The 17,391-nt window shown below is 37.3% G+C and overlaps 1 protein-coding gene across 2 annotated transcripts in view; it reads right to left on the bottom strand.

Moving 5' to 3' along the window:
- The window catches only part of ptbp2a (polypyrimidine tract binding protein 2a), a 24,335-nt gene extending 8,657 nt beyond the window's left edge, over positions 1-15,678 (bottom strand). The window contains exons 1-8 of one of the 2 annotated variants that reach the window (XM_017473599.3): positions 15,566-15,678; positions 13,881-13,908; positions 4,541-4,610; positions 4,033-4,217; positions 3,812-3,949; positions 3,566-3,682; positions 3,213-3,323; positions 2,897-3,107 (exon numbers count right to left, since the gene is read on the bottom strand). In XM_017473599.3, coding sequence (XP_017329088.1) covers positions 2,897-3,107; positions 3,213-3,323; positions 3,566-3,682; positions 3,812-3,949; positions 4,033-4,217; positions 4,541-4,610; positions 13,881-13,908; positions 15,566-15,573 — 868 coding nt within the window. In that variant the 5' untranslated portion in view covers positions 15,574-15,678. The remainder of the gene's footprint in view (positions 1-2,896; positions 3,108-3,212; positions 3,324-3,565; positions 3,683-3,811; positions 3,950-4,032; positions 4,218-4,540; positions 4,611-13,880; positions 13,909-15,565) is intronic. The other variant, XM_017473609.3, reaches the window with a different exon arrangement.
- Positions 15,679-17,391: the final 1,713 nt, after the last annotated feature.

The raw sequence follows: 17,391 nt of genomic DNA, 5'->3' as shown, positions 1-17,391 counted from the left end.
ATGCAAGATGACTGAGTTGAAATGGTAAATTACAAGCTGATTTGAGCAATATAATAAATAACATAGTAAATACAGTATTATACAACAAGTAATTATCTTAAACCTGTGTGTGGAAAGCAGCTTTACACACACACCAAGCTATATTTCACTAGACTAATGAACTTCATTTGACTATACACTGTTAATGCATATTATTATTATTAATAATAATAATAATAATAATAATAATAATAATAATAATAATAATCAGATGGTCCAATACAGATAATTGGCAAGACATATTTACTCAGTGTGAACACCCTTAACGGAAGCACCAGGCTCCAAAGTGAAGTTCTGGCCAGCATGAAAAGCTTGACCTTAATATTGGGTTTAGGGCTGTAACTAAATTATTTTCATAATCGATTAGTTGGGTAATTATTATTATTTTTCCCCAATTAAATCAATTAAGGGGGGGGACGACGACGACCATCCATTGTTTATGCATCCATAAAAAAATAACGCATAAATAGACATACATATACACACATACATATCTATCTATATCTCACACACACATTATAATACTATTTATGCCTTACTTTTTATGGATGCACATAAAGCACAGAATTAAACTACAATCCTAAATCAATAATGAAAACTCACTTTCACTGCACTGGTTTCTGTTACTGGCTGTCTTTGGACATACTTTACTTCTGATCGTAGTGTTTAATTAAAACATTACAGATCTTACTTGCGTTAAACTTTGTATCACTGCGTTTACACTGCGAGTGAGGAGCAACACGGCCTCATTACTATTAGATCATTTCCGTTACAATAAACAACAGAATTTACACTGCAAGTGCGCATTTAATGACAAACTTAAATTAAACTAAACCTTTTAAGCAACTCACACCAGTTTCCCCAAGCCCTTACACACAGTGGAGCCTTTTGGATAGAAACATGTTTATGCTCGCGCATCACTGTCTTCTTTGCGGTGTTTAATATAAAATGCCCCCCTGCCTTAAAGGACTTGGAGGTCACACTTTTTTTTCCCCTCAGTCACTTGCCAATTACACCTCCGTCTGATGGTGACAGAGAACATGTTGGGTATAAAAGGTAATGCTGACAAACAGTAAAAGGAAGAAAGTCATTTTAGTTGACTCTGGGTATCTGTTAAAGCCAGCAGCATCACATTACGTGCGTATGACGTCATGTGTCAATGACTGGGAAACAGCTTGTACTTCCTGCTAGTGTTCCATTTGAGTCGATATTACGCTTCTAAAATTCATACACTAGATAGTAGTGTACGTTCATAGTACATAATTTGGGACACAACTTTAGTATTTACTCTCTGATGCAGGTTTTCGGAACAGAAGTAACATAATGAGTAAATGTACCCCATGCCACGCACAGGCCAACTAAATCGATAATGAGGTTCAGTGACAACGATTTTCATAATGGATTATCATCGATTAGTTGTTGCAGCTCTAATTATGCCTGTAAAATAAAGAGAGGAAAAAAGCATATTTTTCTCTGGTCTTTCATGTACATCCTACGGGTAAATAAAACCAATACCAGACCTCTAAAAGTTTGCCCAGCATTGGATTGAATAAGCCTGTGTCCTCAGTACACCTGAGGTCACAGAGCAGCACTCATGTCCATTTTGTTTTCTGTAAAATATGGTAGTAAAGGAATATTATTTTTGTTTAGAGTTAGAACTGACCATTTACATTTTCTATGAAATTCACTGGAGTTGCTCTTTACCCAACCATGCCAATTACATTTTTTTGCACAAGACAAGGTTTTGTGTAATTCGCACTCTCCTACATAAACATGCACAATGATACTCAAGAGGACAACATACACAACCGTCTACATTGCTTACACAAAACTTATATTTTATTATTTTTAAAAGCTTCCTGTAAAAAGAATTTTAATATTCAGATACATGCGTGAAAATGTATATAAAAAAAATAAAAATTAAAAAATCCATTAGCTAAAACATTGATCGTTTTATTCCAGGCACATGTTTTGGTTGCCTGGAATTCTATTAAACTAAGCTTAAAAATTGCAGCGAAGGTAACGCAACACATTACTGCTTTATGTTATGTTACAAGCAATTCTGTTGTATTTGAGGCTAGATTTGTTAGAGGATAGTATCAGATTATTTTCTATATATCTGATCCAGGCTTTTCTGCTGATATAGCCTCAGGGTTGCTACTGGATAATGGATCTGTGCGATCTCTATTGCCAGGTATGCCCTTTATTGTCCTTCCTTCATTACAATCAAGTTCTGAATAAGGCAGAAGCCCAGTATATAAAAGTAAGCCAGGGGTTTTCAATGCAACCTGCAAAAGGTCTTCGTCCCGGCCAAAGTACGATCCAAACCTTTGTCACATGAAGACTAGCTCAGGTGTGCCTCCTGTTAGAATGTAAACTTGCTATGCTGGCTCTTTGCAGGTAACATGGAGGACCTCTGGGATAAACAAATGATTTATGTAAACATTCTCGTTGCTACCAATCCTGATAAAATGCATAGTTTGGATTCAATTCAATTCCCACTAAATAAAAACGAAAGTAATTGGAATGCAGTGCAAGCACAAGTACAAACAACCTTTTTGACATGTGCCCACTGACTGAATTTATAAAAAAAATCTTTATTTCTACATTTTATTCAACGATGAGCAAGAATGTTAAGCTCTCTGTTTAGAAGATCTACTTCTATTTGTATTCTTTTATTTCTATTACAAGGTTAGTGGAAAATGCACCATATTTAGTGGCACAAAAATGTGAAAACTCTTGACAGCAATGCAGAGTAATTTATTTACGAGAATTCATAAACCTTCAAACCCAGTTTCACCACTTGTGTCTAGCCCACCAAAACTCAGGAAGAGAAGAAAAAAAAAAGAGGAGATACCTGGGATCTTACCGAGCAGAGAGTTCGAGTCTTTGCCAAAGGCCGCTGCCACCGAGGGGTCCACAGCAGGCTGCCCATCACCCGCAGGCAGTTCTGGTCTAGTGTAGTCCCTGCTCTTATCATTGTTGTACTTTACATTCAGGTTGACAAGCTTGGAGTAGTCTATACGGAGCGTACAGCAAGCATTGTATATGTTCTGACCATCGAGTGCCTAAGAGACAACACAAGAATTACTTACATTTTAAATACCTTGTACAGCACTGTACAAACCTGAGCATTGAGAGCACATTTTGCCATAAACAGATCCAACACCCACCACTTTGGCTTGCTGAGCACTCGCTGCATCATTGTACTGTAGCAAGGCCTGAAACTGATTGTTCTTTGTGAAAGTGATGATTTTCATAACTGTGCCAAACTTTGAGAAGATCTATTGACAGAGAAAGGAGAGAATTGAGAAGATCTATCAACAAAAAAAAAAAGGGAGAAACACATACAAAAAAACAATTATAGAAAGACAACATGAGAATGTAAAGCACTTTAACAACAAAGTTAGCAGGAACTTGCCAAAAAAAAAAAAAAAAAAAAAAAAAACACACCCACACTTCAAATATGTAAAATTTTAATTCGACAAATAAGAACTGATATGATAGGCATTTGTAGAATGCCAACCTGCTGCAACACATCTAGAGTGACAGGGTAGAACATGTTGTCTATGATAATCCTCAAGACTGGACTGCTGGGTGTCGAGAGTGTGCCGTCACTGGAGCCTGATGTAGGTGTTCCAGACTAAGCAGCAAAAATAGCAGACAATACCCAAATTTCAGCATGAAAGACCAAGTAGCACCAGCAATGTTTACCTAATATTACATAACAGCAGTGACACATTAAAGAAGAATTATGGAGAAGGTTGGTTACCTGGTTTGTCTCAGTCTTGAGCTCTTTGTGATTTGAATACTGAATGAAGACGGGGACATTTCGAATATGCGGTGTAACAGCTGAATAGTAGTTCACCATGGTAATAGCGGCTTCTTCCGTGCTAAGCTCTAGGAATGCCTACAAACAGCAAACATTAAATGTAAAGTCAATTTATCTGTTAGACTTATTTAATAAATACAAAATTGGGCTCAAAAACTCACCTGGTTTTTGCCTTTCAAGGTAAGGATATTAGTGACCTTTCCAAAGGGCAATCCTAAGGCAATGATCTCTGTCTCCGAGACCTCACTGGGTAGTTTCCTTATATGGAGAACACGTGATGGAGGAGCCTCTCCCACCCTTTCTTCAACTCTCAATTTTTTACTGTCACTTCCATTGGATGTGCCATCTAACAAGGAAATGCAGCAGAAACATACATTACAGCAAAATGATCCAAATCATGACAAGTGGTTAATATTGACACTCTCTTTTGATTGGATAGAATCACCCAGAGCCTGAAACCCTTTAGCAAATCTGAACCAACAACTTCTCTTAGTGGCGCCGCCCAAACAATAATACTATTTATCTGGAAAAGTTAAATTAGGAGAAAATTTAGAAGCAAGACAACTGCCCTGAAGACCAGATATGCTAACAGCACACTTTCACATCATTTTATTTCTAAATTCTGCTTTGTTCAGTGGACAGAAACAAAGAAAGCAGTGCCTTACTTACCACTGATACTGCTCATCCCCGAGTTGGGACTGTTGTACATGCTGCCGGACAACAGCTCATCTGACCCCCTCTAAAATGAAGAAAAATAACATGTGAAATACAGTGCCCTCCAATGACACTTGGCTTTGGCTACTGTCAAGAGCATGAAATACATGTCTCTGAAGACTACTTTATAAAAATAAAAAAATTTTTTTAAAAAAACCCAGGACAAATAAAACACCAGCCCTTTTATTTTTCCTAAGGTGTCATTTTAATCTTGCAGTGTCTGGGATGTCAGACACAATCATCTCATCCGAAGCTCAATTAGATCCCTAAAGGCCCCAAAATGTTTACAGCAATAGCCAGTAAAGCAGCTCAAAGTGCAACTAAAAGTGAATGATGGAGACTAGGCAACGCTGCTCACCATACATAATTCCAAAACACAATTATCCTGGGTAGACATTGAAATTAACATATTATGATTAGTATAAAAAGAGCATGTTAATAAACCACAGTTTGGGCTTCTTTCTTACCATTTTCATTGCCAACTTAACACATTAGGTTTTGTTTTGTAAGAAAGGGCGAATAACACCGTTATAACGATAATGGTTTATCCAACTTTGGTTACAATGTGCTTAAGGTGAAGGTAATCAAGTTTCCAACATAACTAGCTCTTAATAGAATAACAACGTTAAATAGGAAAAATATCTGATAAGTTCTAAACCACAAATGCTACTAAAATCAATGTGTTTCCCATAACTACTTCCACACACAAGCAGGTTAACATCATTCTCAGGGGAGGAAAATTCTGTTGGTGGAACACAAACCAAGTTAAGAGATCTGCTAGCAGAAGGCATTTCTGAGAATATCACAATTTTCCTAACCATCTTAGACATAAACAGGCCCCATTCAATTACTGCCAGTCTAATATTATGAAAGCCGGAGATGGAAACTTGAAGTAGGCCTAAATCAAATATCCAGGGGACAGTTCTAAATCTTCTCTATTTCTTCAATGACAAATAGCCACAGGATATCAAATAATACATTTTAATGGCCTTGGCATTTTCTTTCCCATTCAAAATAAAATAAATAAATAAATAATAAAAAAAATATATATAGAGAGAGACGTTATACATCCTTAAACATTAAAGTGAAATGCAATTTCGTAAACATGGATGTTCCAGACACGAGCAAACCATTAGGATATGTCAGGCTAGTACTTAAAGAGCTGGGTCTGAAATAAACTTCAATCTTTTCTCAAACAAAGGTGAATTCTGCCATTATCAGGTAAAATTGTGTATTTAATTAACCACTTGACAGATGAGTGTGCAAACTGTCTTACAAATGGCTCTCTCAGAAGATGTGCTTAAATGCCACTGGGAACTAGTACTGCATAAACTATTTAAAGTTTCATGCTTTTGTAGTTCTACAATGTGGAAAACAACTCAATCCATGGCTTCAAGTTACTTGTGTCTTCAACTTATATAGTGCACACACCTAACACACCTGAACTGACACAGTTTAAGGCAACCCTTTGAGAAAACAGAACGTCAGTAATGGAAGTTTTCAGTGCCCAATTAGCATACCTAAACAAGCATCCCTTTGTATGTTTTAAGTAATATACATACACACAGTGGTCACTTTAATAGCAACACCTGTACCCCATACCTGATTCATACAATTATCCAGGTCATGTGGCATAAAATCATGCAGATACACATCAAGCACTTCAGTTCACATCTCGTCTTCACGTCTCCCATCTTATTTACAGAATATGGTGCGAAAAACAAAAAAACATCTGGTGAGCAGCAGCAAGCCCCCAGCATGGAGGGAACGCCTTGGTCAGAGCAGAACGGCCAGACTGGTTCAACCTGACCAAAAGCCTACAGTATCTCAAATAACCACTCGACAACTGCAGTGAGCAGAAAAAAAAAAATCTCAGATTGTGCAACATGACGGACCTTGAAGTGGATGAGCTACAACAGCAGAAGAGCAAAATTCTAATCCTGTCCGCCAGAAACAGGAATCTGATTCTACAGCGAACATACTGTGGCTTCACTGAAAATAGGAAAGCTGAAGACTGAGGAGAACAGGTGATGTTTCTACAACCTTCAAAAATGGGAATTTCATGAGACTTCCAGGGAACATCCAGAAGCAGTTATGTTCCAGGTTTATTCCAAGTTGTAGCCTAAACTTGGTTGCTTATCTTAGTTATTTACTAAATCAATAAAGTTACTTTCTGAAGGAGTTAATGTTGAGGAAAACTAACGGGTTACGGATTTTTTCTGTAGAGTAAAATAACAGGATTTCATAGTGCATCAATACTGTTTGTCTGAAACAATACAATACAACGATCAATATCGATATTAAATATTGGTAGTCAAGCTATTGCTGCCCGATGAAACAGCTCTCAGCTTTCATTTCTATATTTCAATAGAATTTACACAGAAATATGCAATAGATGCAGCCTGACCATGCAGCACAGGGTAAGCATAACGCCACCCTAACAGCCAATCAGGCTGCATGTTGCTGAATTGCACACTCGCATGGAAGTCTCTCATTTAAAACTTCTATAGTGTCAGGCTACAGGATGGCAGCAAGTGAAGACAGGTCCAAGAGCAAATGTGAGGTCAAAGACTGTTAATGACAAAGTTGTTCAAAAGAAAAGTTTAGCATGACCAAGAGAAGTTAAATCCAAAATGCAAAAACATTTAGTGCGGTCAAAACCACATTTTTATCCAAGGGTTTTTTGCGCTAAAAGGGTCAGCGCATTGAAATGTTTACCGATTATAGCTGATGGAAATGCAAATATACAAGAACATTTCACAAGCGTTGACAATCTTTTTTTTTGTTCAACTTTAGTGCATAAACTCTGCTGGCCCGATTTAGGAGCGGCTCACCGGGAATTCTCGTGAGGAGCCTCTCCGGCTATGCCCATGGGCTTCGTAGCATACTTTGAGCCCGTTCAGACAAGCAGCTGCTCCATTCTGATGTCGTCTTCTGATACTCCATACAACTGCAATTATTTGTGAAACTAAAATGAAAGTAAGCTGGCCAATTTCACTTAATTGTCTCAACATTCTCTACATTTAACAAAGATTTGATGACACACGGGACGAAAAGGGTACACAATTTGCGGTATACACAATTATGTACGGAAACGGCTCAAGGGCAGATTTCTTTTGCGATACACCAAAACTTATGATACAATTTGTTTTTTTTTACAGAATGATGTCATCTCACACACCATTTTATCAGTAAAGGGCCAACTGGATGGAAACAAGTGGGAGACCAATATCGCAAACTTGTTTTATACGCACTTTCACTTTGTCGATAACAGGAATGCGCATAAAGTGGATGGAAACTTGGCACACGTCTGGAATCACTATTAATTTGTCCGACAAGAAAAACAAATACCACCCAGTTGAATAAACAGACTGGGGTCGACCAATCACTAATCCGAATAGATTGTTAGTCCAGGCTATTCGTTTTTCCTCTTTTGTTCAACAAGAGAAAAAAAAAAAAAGCTTACCTCCTATTAACTTTCATTTGGTTGTTGTGGTTAAATTTAATGCACATTATGGTGGTGTCACACACCACAATGCTGCTTCTTCCGAATCTCACCACTTATTTGTACATTACTCGTATCTGCCGAGGCAGTCTGGCTGCAAGTACAATGATTTTTACTAGGCAGAATCACTTATTTGCCCAGATGACAGGCAATTTTTTTTTTTTTTAAATTTGAAACATAGGTATCTACTGAGAAAGTAAATGACGAAATCAAACAATATAACTCTCCTGCTAGCATAACACTCATCATGATTAAAATATTGGGGATAAAAATAAAAATGCTAACCATTGAACAATATCTTGTGTGTGCATTTTATAGTGCAATCAACAAGTGTTACTAGAATGAACATTCCACAAGATGGAGAATAAAACACTAACATTTCCGAGGAAATGTTCTCGGAAGATAATCAATCCTGGGGTGGCATCACATTACTGTTAGATACTAATTCCAGCATAGTTAATTAGGTTTCTGGGTGACCAAACAAAAAGAGTGGGCAAGCACACTAGAGCTTTCAATTTATGATTTGTCCACCTCTGCAGGAACTGAAAACTGGGTTCCAGGGTTGTATGTGTAGCCATAGTTTCCTTTGTATACTATAGGCAGGTATATTATGATCTGATAAATTTTAATTTCAATATCAACATATGAAACAGCATGAACTAGTTACTAGAAGAAAAAATGATCTGATTAATCCGGTTTGCATGATTTTGTGGATGCTCTTTAAAAACTGTGATATGAAATTCATGAACATGATCAACATAGAAAATATAACATTTATCATGATATTTCTGGACATACTGCCCAGGTCTAGTCTATTTTGCCTTTATTAAGAAGTCCCATAATTTCTGTCCAACTACATGCTGCCAAACAGCAAGCAAGTCAATAATTTAGCTGCAACTCATTTAAGTATTAACTAGGGACATGGCTTAATATTTGAACATCCTTATAAGCGAACACAATATGCTCTTAAAATCTGATGGGAGAAATTTGGCATTTGAAAAACAGTGCAATCAAGTATTTCCCACTGCAATCAAACATTCCTCCTGTTTATTTGATTGGCGGACAGATCAATATTAAACAGAGAAATATTAATCTAACAGTCTGTACAGACAGATGCACATTACATTTCCTAAACCAGTGAACGAAAACAAACGGTCCACACAAAAGCAGGACCCGGTGAAAAATTAAAAACTCCACAGAGCAGACGTGACCTGCCGTGCATACAGCGTCACTTAATCTGCAAACCCGAGGTACCCAATTTGTGCCTATTGTAGTTTTAATGGGGTTGTACTAAATATTATTGGAAATGTATTGTGCATTATCTCTCTCTTGTCCCGCGAGTTTCGTATCTGACCACCTGCTCCCACCCGCATGAGAGTAAAAACCATTTAGGTCCAGTACACACTTATAAATTCTAGGCTTTCCTGCATCAAAATATTGCCATACATGGCAAATTTTTATTTATTTAAAAAAGTTTTTACTGACTAAATGTAGAAACGGTAAATAACGAACACCCGAACACTGATTTCTGTATTCATAGTAGGGCCGCAGAATTATGGCCAAAATGATAATCCAGATTATTTTGATCAATATTGAGATCACGATTATTCATTGATTTTAGGGACAATATATTTTTATTGCACTTTCACATTTAAATAAACAGACCGCTGCTTTCACCTCCATGTTGTGCTACATTCCTGCTAATGTACAAATCTTTAACAGTGTTTACAGGAGGAGACACACAAGACAAGTTCTTTTAGGAGCACTTGTTAGGAGAACTCCTAATTACAAAAATTTAGGAGCACAGTTTTTTTTAAAAAATTTTTTCTTTTTATTTTGTAGAGATGGTAACATTAATGTTCCACAATATAAGTAAATATAAGAAGGCATGAGAAAACTTGAGCTGGACAATTATGACAGAATTTAGGAACATAGTGCGAGCCAAGACACATTAATTTGCCTTCTGATAAACTAAATTTAAGATTTTTGTGTTATTTTAAAGACTGTATGCAAAAAAACAACCGTTAACCTGTTCCACCTTGCAAACAAATACAATAAACATCAATGTTCGGTCTTTGAAGTCGGCTCCTAAATATAAATATATTTAAAAGTACACTATTAGACATTTTCCACGGTCATGGTTCTGGGCTGGAGTCAGTTCTCCAACCGCTGTGTGTATATATCAGAATAATCTCATATAGGATGTAATTGGGCAAGTTCATTTACCCGTCAGATGCAAAGCACTTTAGTTTAACGGTGTTCATTAGGGATGCTCCGATCAGGATTTTTTACAACCAAAACGGATTCAGATACCAATCTCTTTTTGTTGAAGCTTTAATCAGGAGGTCTGTCATAAACAGTTAAATGTAAGCTCTCTGCGCATGGTCACTGTTAATTGAATTAAAATAATAGCAATGATAAATACTGTTGGTTAATTGATAAGCATAAAATATTTATTTTTAAATATCTTAAACAATAAAGAGTTCTAATTAAAAGCAAACTAACACAAGCATGATCCATATTAAGAAAAAGGCTAATAGCTTTCTAAGGAAATAGCCTTAATAATATAGATTAATATCAAGTTGATATTAAATACAACCCATAGTAATTAAGCATCATTTAATTTCTCATTTTATTTATAATTTATGAAGTTATTGTAATATCTATTTTTTATATTAAATTAATTATTTATAACTAAGCACATTTTATACATTTTTTACATTTTATAGGTTTTCTGTTTGTTTGTTTATCAGTTGTTGCTTTTAGATCGGTTCCCCCAGTACATTGTCCATGTCAGCTGATCATATTGTGTTTTGGGGGATTAAATCAAAACATGGAATCTGGAGTTGACTTTTCTAGTGATATCTGGCAACCGTGAGTTTAAATGAAGTGAATTAGAGTTAGTGAAGGTGAGCGGCAGCGTATTGTATGTGTATTGTAGTGTAAAATAACTTGCACGGTGTAGATGCATTTTGGACTTCCTGTAGTTTTTATTGTATATTATATAACTCTGAACAGGTCACTCGCACCGCTGCGAATAAATATTTATTCACGGTCATACAAAGTACTTTTCAGTCGCAAACGCGAGTGAAATGGTCGCACTGTAGAGCCCTGTAGTTTATCTGCAAGGTTTTTTCCTGTTCGGCGTGATGATGTTTAATGTCCCCGACAACCTCTGTAGTGCAATTTAGCATCATGTTAGTTTCATGATTTCCCCTCACGCAAGCACTGGCAGTGAAGCTGGCCACTCGAGCGCGAAAATGCTAAACCCGTTTCCGGGTTTTGGCATTACAAAATGACGTCATCCCTGCTCCACTCTATGGCGATTGGCTACAAGTTTAGGAAGCCCTTGATTTGGTCTGCAGCGGAGTTTTCTATGATAGGAGGACGAAATTTAAACGTTAATATCACAGTCGATCATGTTCATTTTATAGTGGGCAGTCAAAATCGTAATCTGGATCGATATCCGATTAACTGTGCAGCCCATTTGAGTTTCAAATGGTTAGCTGGGTATTCGTATACATGCTCACAGGCCCTACTATTAACCCAACATTTACAGTTCCATTTAAATACACTTCATGAGCGTTGGTGTTGGGAATCCTCTGATGCATCGTTACTGATTTATTTGAATTATTTTAGAAATAAGGCTAATTCACAGCTAGGTGTGTGTTACACGATTTTAATGCAGGACGTGGAGGCGAAGAAACACCCGACCCAAAACAGAGTGCATTAAAACCTAGTAATGCACACCCAGCAAGGCTCGAAATTGTGACCTTTTTGGTCGCATATGCTCCCGAAATTTAATCTGTGCGACCTCAAAATATATTTGGGAACATCTGTGCGAGTGCAAATAATTGTTGTGGTGTGACCTGTTTTTATTTCTCTACAACACATTTGCTAATTACTGCACAGTATGTGCCTGCTGTGAGCTGATGCAATGACTGGCCCACCATTCTATCCAACGTTACATAACCAATTAAAATAAATTTTTACATACTTAACTTTAATGCAGATTTTAGATTGGTTACTATTAGTTAATCACTCCCTTTCACTGCTCTCCGTTGTCATGTGACAGGGAGCTAACTAGCGCGCTGAAGAGAGAATGAAAAGAACACATTCCTTTTATAAGCGACCTAAAGTTACAGATAATGTAACTCTTGGAGCTGGTGATGGCGATCATGTAGTGAACGTGGATCCACCGGCAGAAAAGAAGGCTTACAGTTTTTGGAGAGTGGCTGAAAGACTGAGTGGTTTCGCTATGAAAATGGCCCAATGCACTGTGTTCACTGTAAAGCCTGTGGGAGAGAGGTTGCAGGTAACACTGCGTTCACCACCGATTCCACACATTTTAAGCGTGAGTGGTGGTATTTTAAATAAAAGAAATCTGTTTTATATTATAGTTGTTGTGCTCCTTAATTTTTGGTGGGTGCTCCAAAGTTTTTGCTGCTGCTCCTAACGTTTTGAAAGTTGGGAGCACCAGTGATACCAAGTAAAAAAGTTCATTTCAAACCCTGCCTAGCCCTGGTTTATCCCACTTATACCATGCCACTCATACCATGGTCACTTGCCACCACTGACAAGTTAAAGGTATCATTAATGTTTGCAGTGCAAAATTCGACTGAAAGGAGAAAATAACGGCAAATTTTGGTTTGTTACTTTATGTACGGGTTGCTATATCTACAATTCCACCTGCTCTAAATCATACAGAGAAAGGGTACAGCGATATGATTATAATAAATACTTATTAGAGAGAGAGCGAGCGAGAGAGAATTACTTACGGCTGTGTCGCATCTCTACTAACAACAAAACTATGAGTTTAACTGTATGTTACTATGGTTACCAGGGTTTTTCCTACCATAGAAAAGCTTAGGCGTAGTGTTTTTTCGGCGTGCCTTAAGCCGAATGAAAGTAAAAAGACATTCAGGGTACAAATCACAATGAATATAGCACGATGCACTAGATAAATATACCTCGACTGAACTAACCTTGGTATCTAATGTGGCTTAGTAATTAAACAAAGTTAAGCCGTTTAAACGTCTTTCTGATGAAAGCCGCTGGTCAAAGTGTTTTCATATAAATACATTTTTTTTTTAAAAAAAACACTAGCATTATTATGTTAAACAGGTGCTGACCTTCAAAAAATGTGGAAACATTATTTAAAGGTGATACATATTTTATTGGTTCCACATATATTTTCATTAAATCCCAAACATGTTATTTGGTGAAATTAATAGACTTTTGACTGCAAGTATAATAAGTGTTGCCAGCTTTCCTTCACAAATATGGTAAGTATAATAGTCAAAAACTTTTATTTTTTAAAATAACAAATTTCCTTTGAATAATTTCAACCCCCACAACCACCACGCCCCCAGAACCTAGACAGCACCCAAACCCATAGAAAACCCAGGGAAACCCCTAGTTACAGCTGTTAATAGGCAGCACATTCATTAAGAACAGTGATTAATGGACTGGTACGACCTGTGGTATATACGTGTGGTTTTAATGCACACCTGCCAGCCAATCAGAATTGAGTATTCGGACAGACCATGGTATAAATAATAAAATAAATACTATAGGTAACACTTATCAGGATATACAACTCAACTAATTGACAGGCAATTCAAGCTCATCAATCACTAATATTTGTTTAAAAATATTTAAACTATTACACAAACATTCATTTATTACAGCTTTACAAGCGTTCTTTAAATTAGCATTTGTACAGCCATGTGACACCCATAATGCAGTAGAACTTTGCGTTTTAGAAAGGAGAATAAGGACAAAGCTTACCTTTACGCCAACTGCAACATCACTGATGCTAAAAAATAAATAAAAAAAAGAAAATAACAGTTAGATACAAATATTAAACAATGAGGATTTTAATATGAGGCTAATTCTGTAACAACTTGTGTATGGTGGCAATCAAGCTTTGTTAACAAGATTAAATGAGGTGCAGACTTCTCTGAGGTCATTAATACGGTAATAAATCCCTTAATGTATTTCTTAAATTTCATTTTCATTCATTTCTTGGTATTGTTCTCGCTAATGAATTATTTATATATATATATATATATATATATATATATATATATATATATATATATATATATATATATATATATATATATATATATAGGCTCTTTGCTGCATCTATTAGATGATTACCCAATTGACTGATCATAAGGAAAATGTTCATCCAAGCACTTCTTCCATGTTGAACTTAACTGTCTTTTAAAACTTAATTTTTTTTTTTAGATATATTGTTTTTGCTTAGTTCGAAGTATAATGCAGATATAATGCAGAATACTACGTTTTTCTCATTTTGTACTGAATATATAGAAGCCAAGACTAGACACAACAGTACATGCATACACACAGCCAGTAAAGAAGAGAAGTAAACATTTTAGAGATTTTATTTAGCCACAGTCTGTTACAAAATATTGGAGAAATAACAGACAACGTTGGCGAAATTGCAAAGTTTGTCCCGGTTACTTCAACTGACCCGAGAACCATCGCTGAATTACTGACGCAGGTCACAAAAAATGGCGAAAATACAGATTCAGATCAGCACTCACTGGAAATGTGTGCCATGCTCTCGTTTATAAATGCTTTGCATGTTGAAGTGAGGTTATGAACAGTACAGTGGAAGTGTCGCATCACTCTCTGGCCTAGTCACTGGCCTGCAAGTTACCAATATAACCTCCCCTCGCTAGCTAGTAATAATATCGCGGCCTTTAAAACGCTCATTAACCCACTATAATATTTATACAGTCTACGTTAGTATAAATTTAGTCACACTGTATTCACGAACGTGCGTTTCTACCAGTCGTTTTATCTTGACCAGCAGACCACACGTTTCCTAACTGTTCAGATTAGCATTGTAGCACAAAGCAGCGGGAACTGATTAAGGAGATAGCATGCTAACACATTTTAGCTAGTTGCTAGGCAGCTAGCGGCTGGCTATCACAGTGGCGTAAAGATGAATATGTGCGATTTTCACAGTTGGTTAGATTTGCACGTACATAATGCGAGCTAAACCTTTACTGTTAATGTTAATAAAAAGTGAACCTATATGAAAGTTACCAACAATATAAAAAATAATAATAATTAAAAAAAAACACACGACACAAAACAATGACATAGTGCTGGTTAGCTAGTAAACACATAACTCCCAGCTTTAGCCGACTCAAACCAAAAACGTTTAAAAATCGCGTTTTCTTTATTTACATTAAAAAAGTGGATTCTGTGAGACACACTGACGGAATTCCTGACGTTAATATTGTTCTTTTGTAATCTGCAAACGCGCGCGCACATACAGTCTTGCTAACGACACGCCACGCTATCGGTCTCATTCTGTAGTGAGTTAGCTGGCTAGCTTAGTAGCGAACGGCTTAACTGTGTTAAGACACAAAGCTACCAGTGGTGCAGTTTTCACATTTCTAAGAATATAACGCTAAAAACATAGATAAGCTTACCCGTCCATCGCTGAAAAAAATATCTCTCCACACTCTAGACAACAACAGCAGCAGCAGCAACAACAACAATTCTTCTAGCGGCATACAAGGCAACAAAATGGAGGCGGAAATAGTTTCCGGAAAAACCCGGAAATCCACGAGTCGAGGAATTATTTATTTATTTATTTGAAACGAGATATTAAATTCATCTTAGCATTTACATCTGTACTATGGTATTGACTGCGAAATGGACGTTATTTCTGGATGCAGTTTTGGCTTTATGATAGAAATAACAGGATTCATTAATGTTATGGTCATTTACATAGAATAGGGGTCTTCCTTCTTACTGTAAAGGGCCTTTGTGGCTGCAGGCTTTCATTCTAGCCAGTTAGGACGTACACTTAACAATCAACATTAGTTGTTTGAAGACCAAGATGAGCCGTTTAACAAGTAGAATCAGTTCTGACTTGATTGTGTGCTTGGTTGGAATGAAAGGCCTGCTGCGAAGTGATGTCCTAGATCAGGGAGAGGTTTGGCAAGGCACAGGTGGAGCTCTGATGGAAAATTGACTCATTGTTATTTGTGGTGGTCAGAACACTTTGCTTCCTCCTCAAGCAGATATGTTGTCCTGAATGGATGGAAAGTTTCAGTGCCTATAGAACACTGCAATGTGGTCCCTGTCATGACCAGTACATACCCTACAATACAATGCAGATTGGACATTCCATCCATCCCTCCATCCATCCATTTTCTATACTGCTTATCCTTCAGGGTCACGGGGAACCTGGAGCCTATCCCAGGGAGCGCGGGGTACACCTTGGACGGGGTGCCAACCCATCGCAGGGCACAATCACATACACATTCACACACCCATTCATGCACTACAAACACTTCGTACATGCCAATCAGCCTACCATAAATGTCTTTGGACTGGGGAGGAAACCGGAGTACCCAGATGAAACCCCCGCAGTACGGGGAGAACATGCAGTCAACACACCCACAGGGCCGTGGCAGGAATCGAACCCTCACATGCTAACCATTAAGCCACCGTGCATCCTAGATTGAACACTGTATATGTCATAATTTTCTGAAGTGATATACTGTACTAGCTCAAACACACATACACACTTGACCACGCCGTTTATTTCTATTTCCTTGTTTGCACATCTTCCTGATTGGAAAACAGTAGATGTGTTGGGTAACTGGGGTCTTTTAAGAGCCGGGCTGCATTACTGAGACAGCACATGCGTAAATGTCCTTCTTTGTGTGGAAGTTATGTGAGTTAACACTCTGGTCCTCACCTCCTGTGAAGGTTAGTGAGTACTGGCCATGACACCTCTGCCTTCCTCTGTCTTCTAAGGAAAAAAAGGTGCTGGTGAGTCTTTCTGACTAGAAAAGTGTCCATTTGAGGTCCTTGGTTATTGTGAACAAAGTTTAAAATTTCTTATGCTACACTACACCTCTCTGAAGCAGATGGAGGAATAGTCTGCCTTCTGCTTACTGAAGTCGATGACCATCTCTTGAGCTTTTCAGGTTTTGCTATTTTTGTATTTAGGTTTTTATAAACAATGCTTGTGAGCTGTCAGAGGTAACATGACTGGATCACACTGGTGGGTGCCCATTTCCATGTTCACATTGCTTCAGAATACATACTTTTTTAGATTTGACTTCAAATGTCAGGTATTCCAGTTTCCACCTTCCTTGCACATATTACAGTACTCAGTTTCATGGCAAACTAAGAAAAGAGCTCCCTGACACTGAAGCAGACATTGAGATCTCTTCAGCAAAAATAAAAACTTCGGAGTCTCTGGGTTTTCGATGGCAAAAAAAGAAGACTTTATTACCGA

Source organism: Ictalurus punctatus, chromosome 1 (genome assembly GCF_001660625.3).
Source record: "Ictalurus punctatus breed USDA103 chromosome 1, Coco_2.0, whole genome shotgun sequence".
Classification (NCBI taxonomy): domain Eukaryota; kingdom Metazoa; phylum Chordata; class Actinopteri; order Siluriformes; family Ictaluridae; genus Ictalurus; species Ictalurus punctatus.
This window is presented reverse-complemented; position numbering and strand designations above follow the sequence as displayed.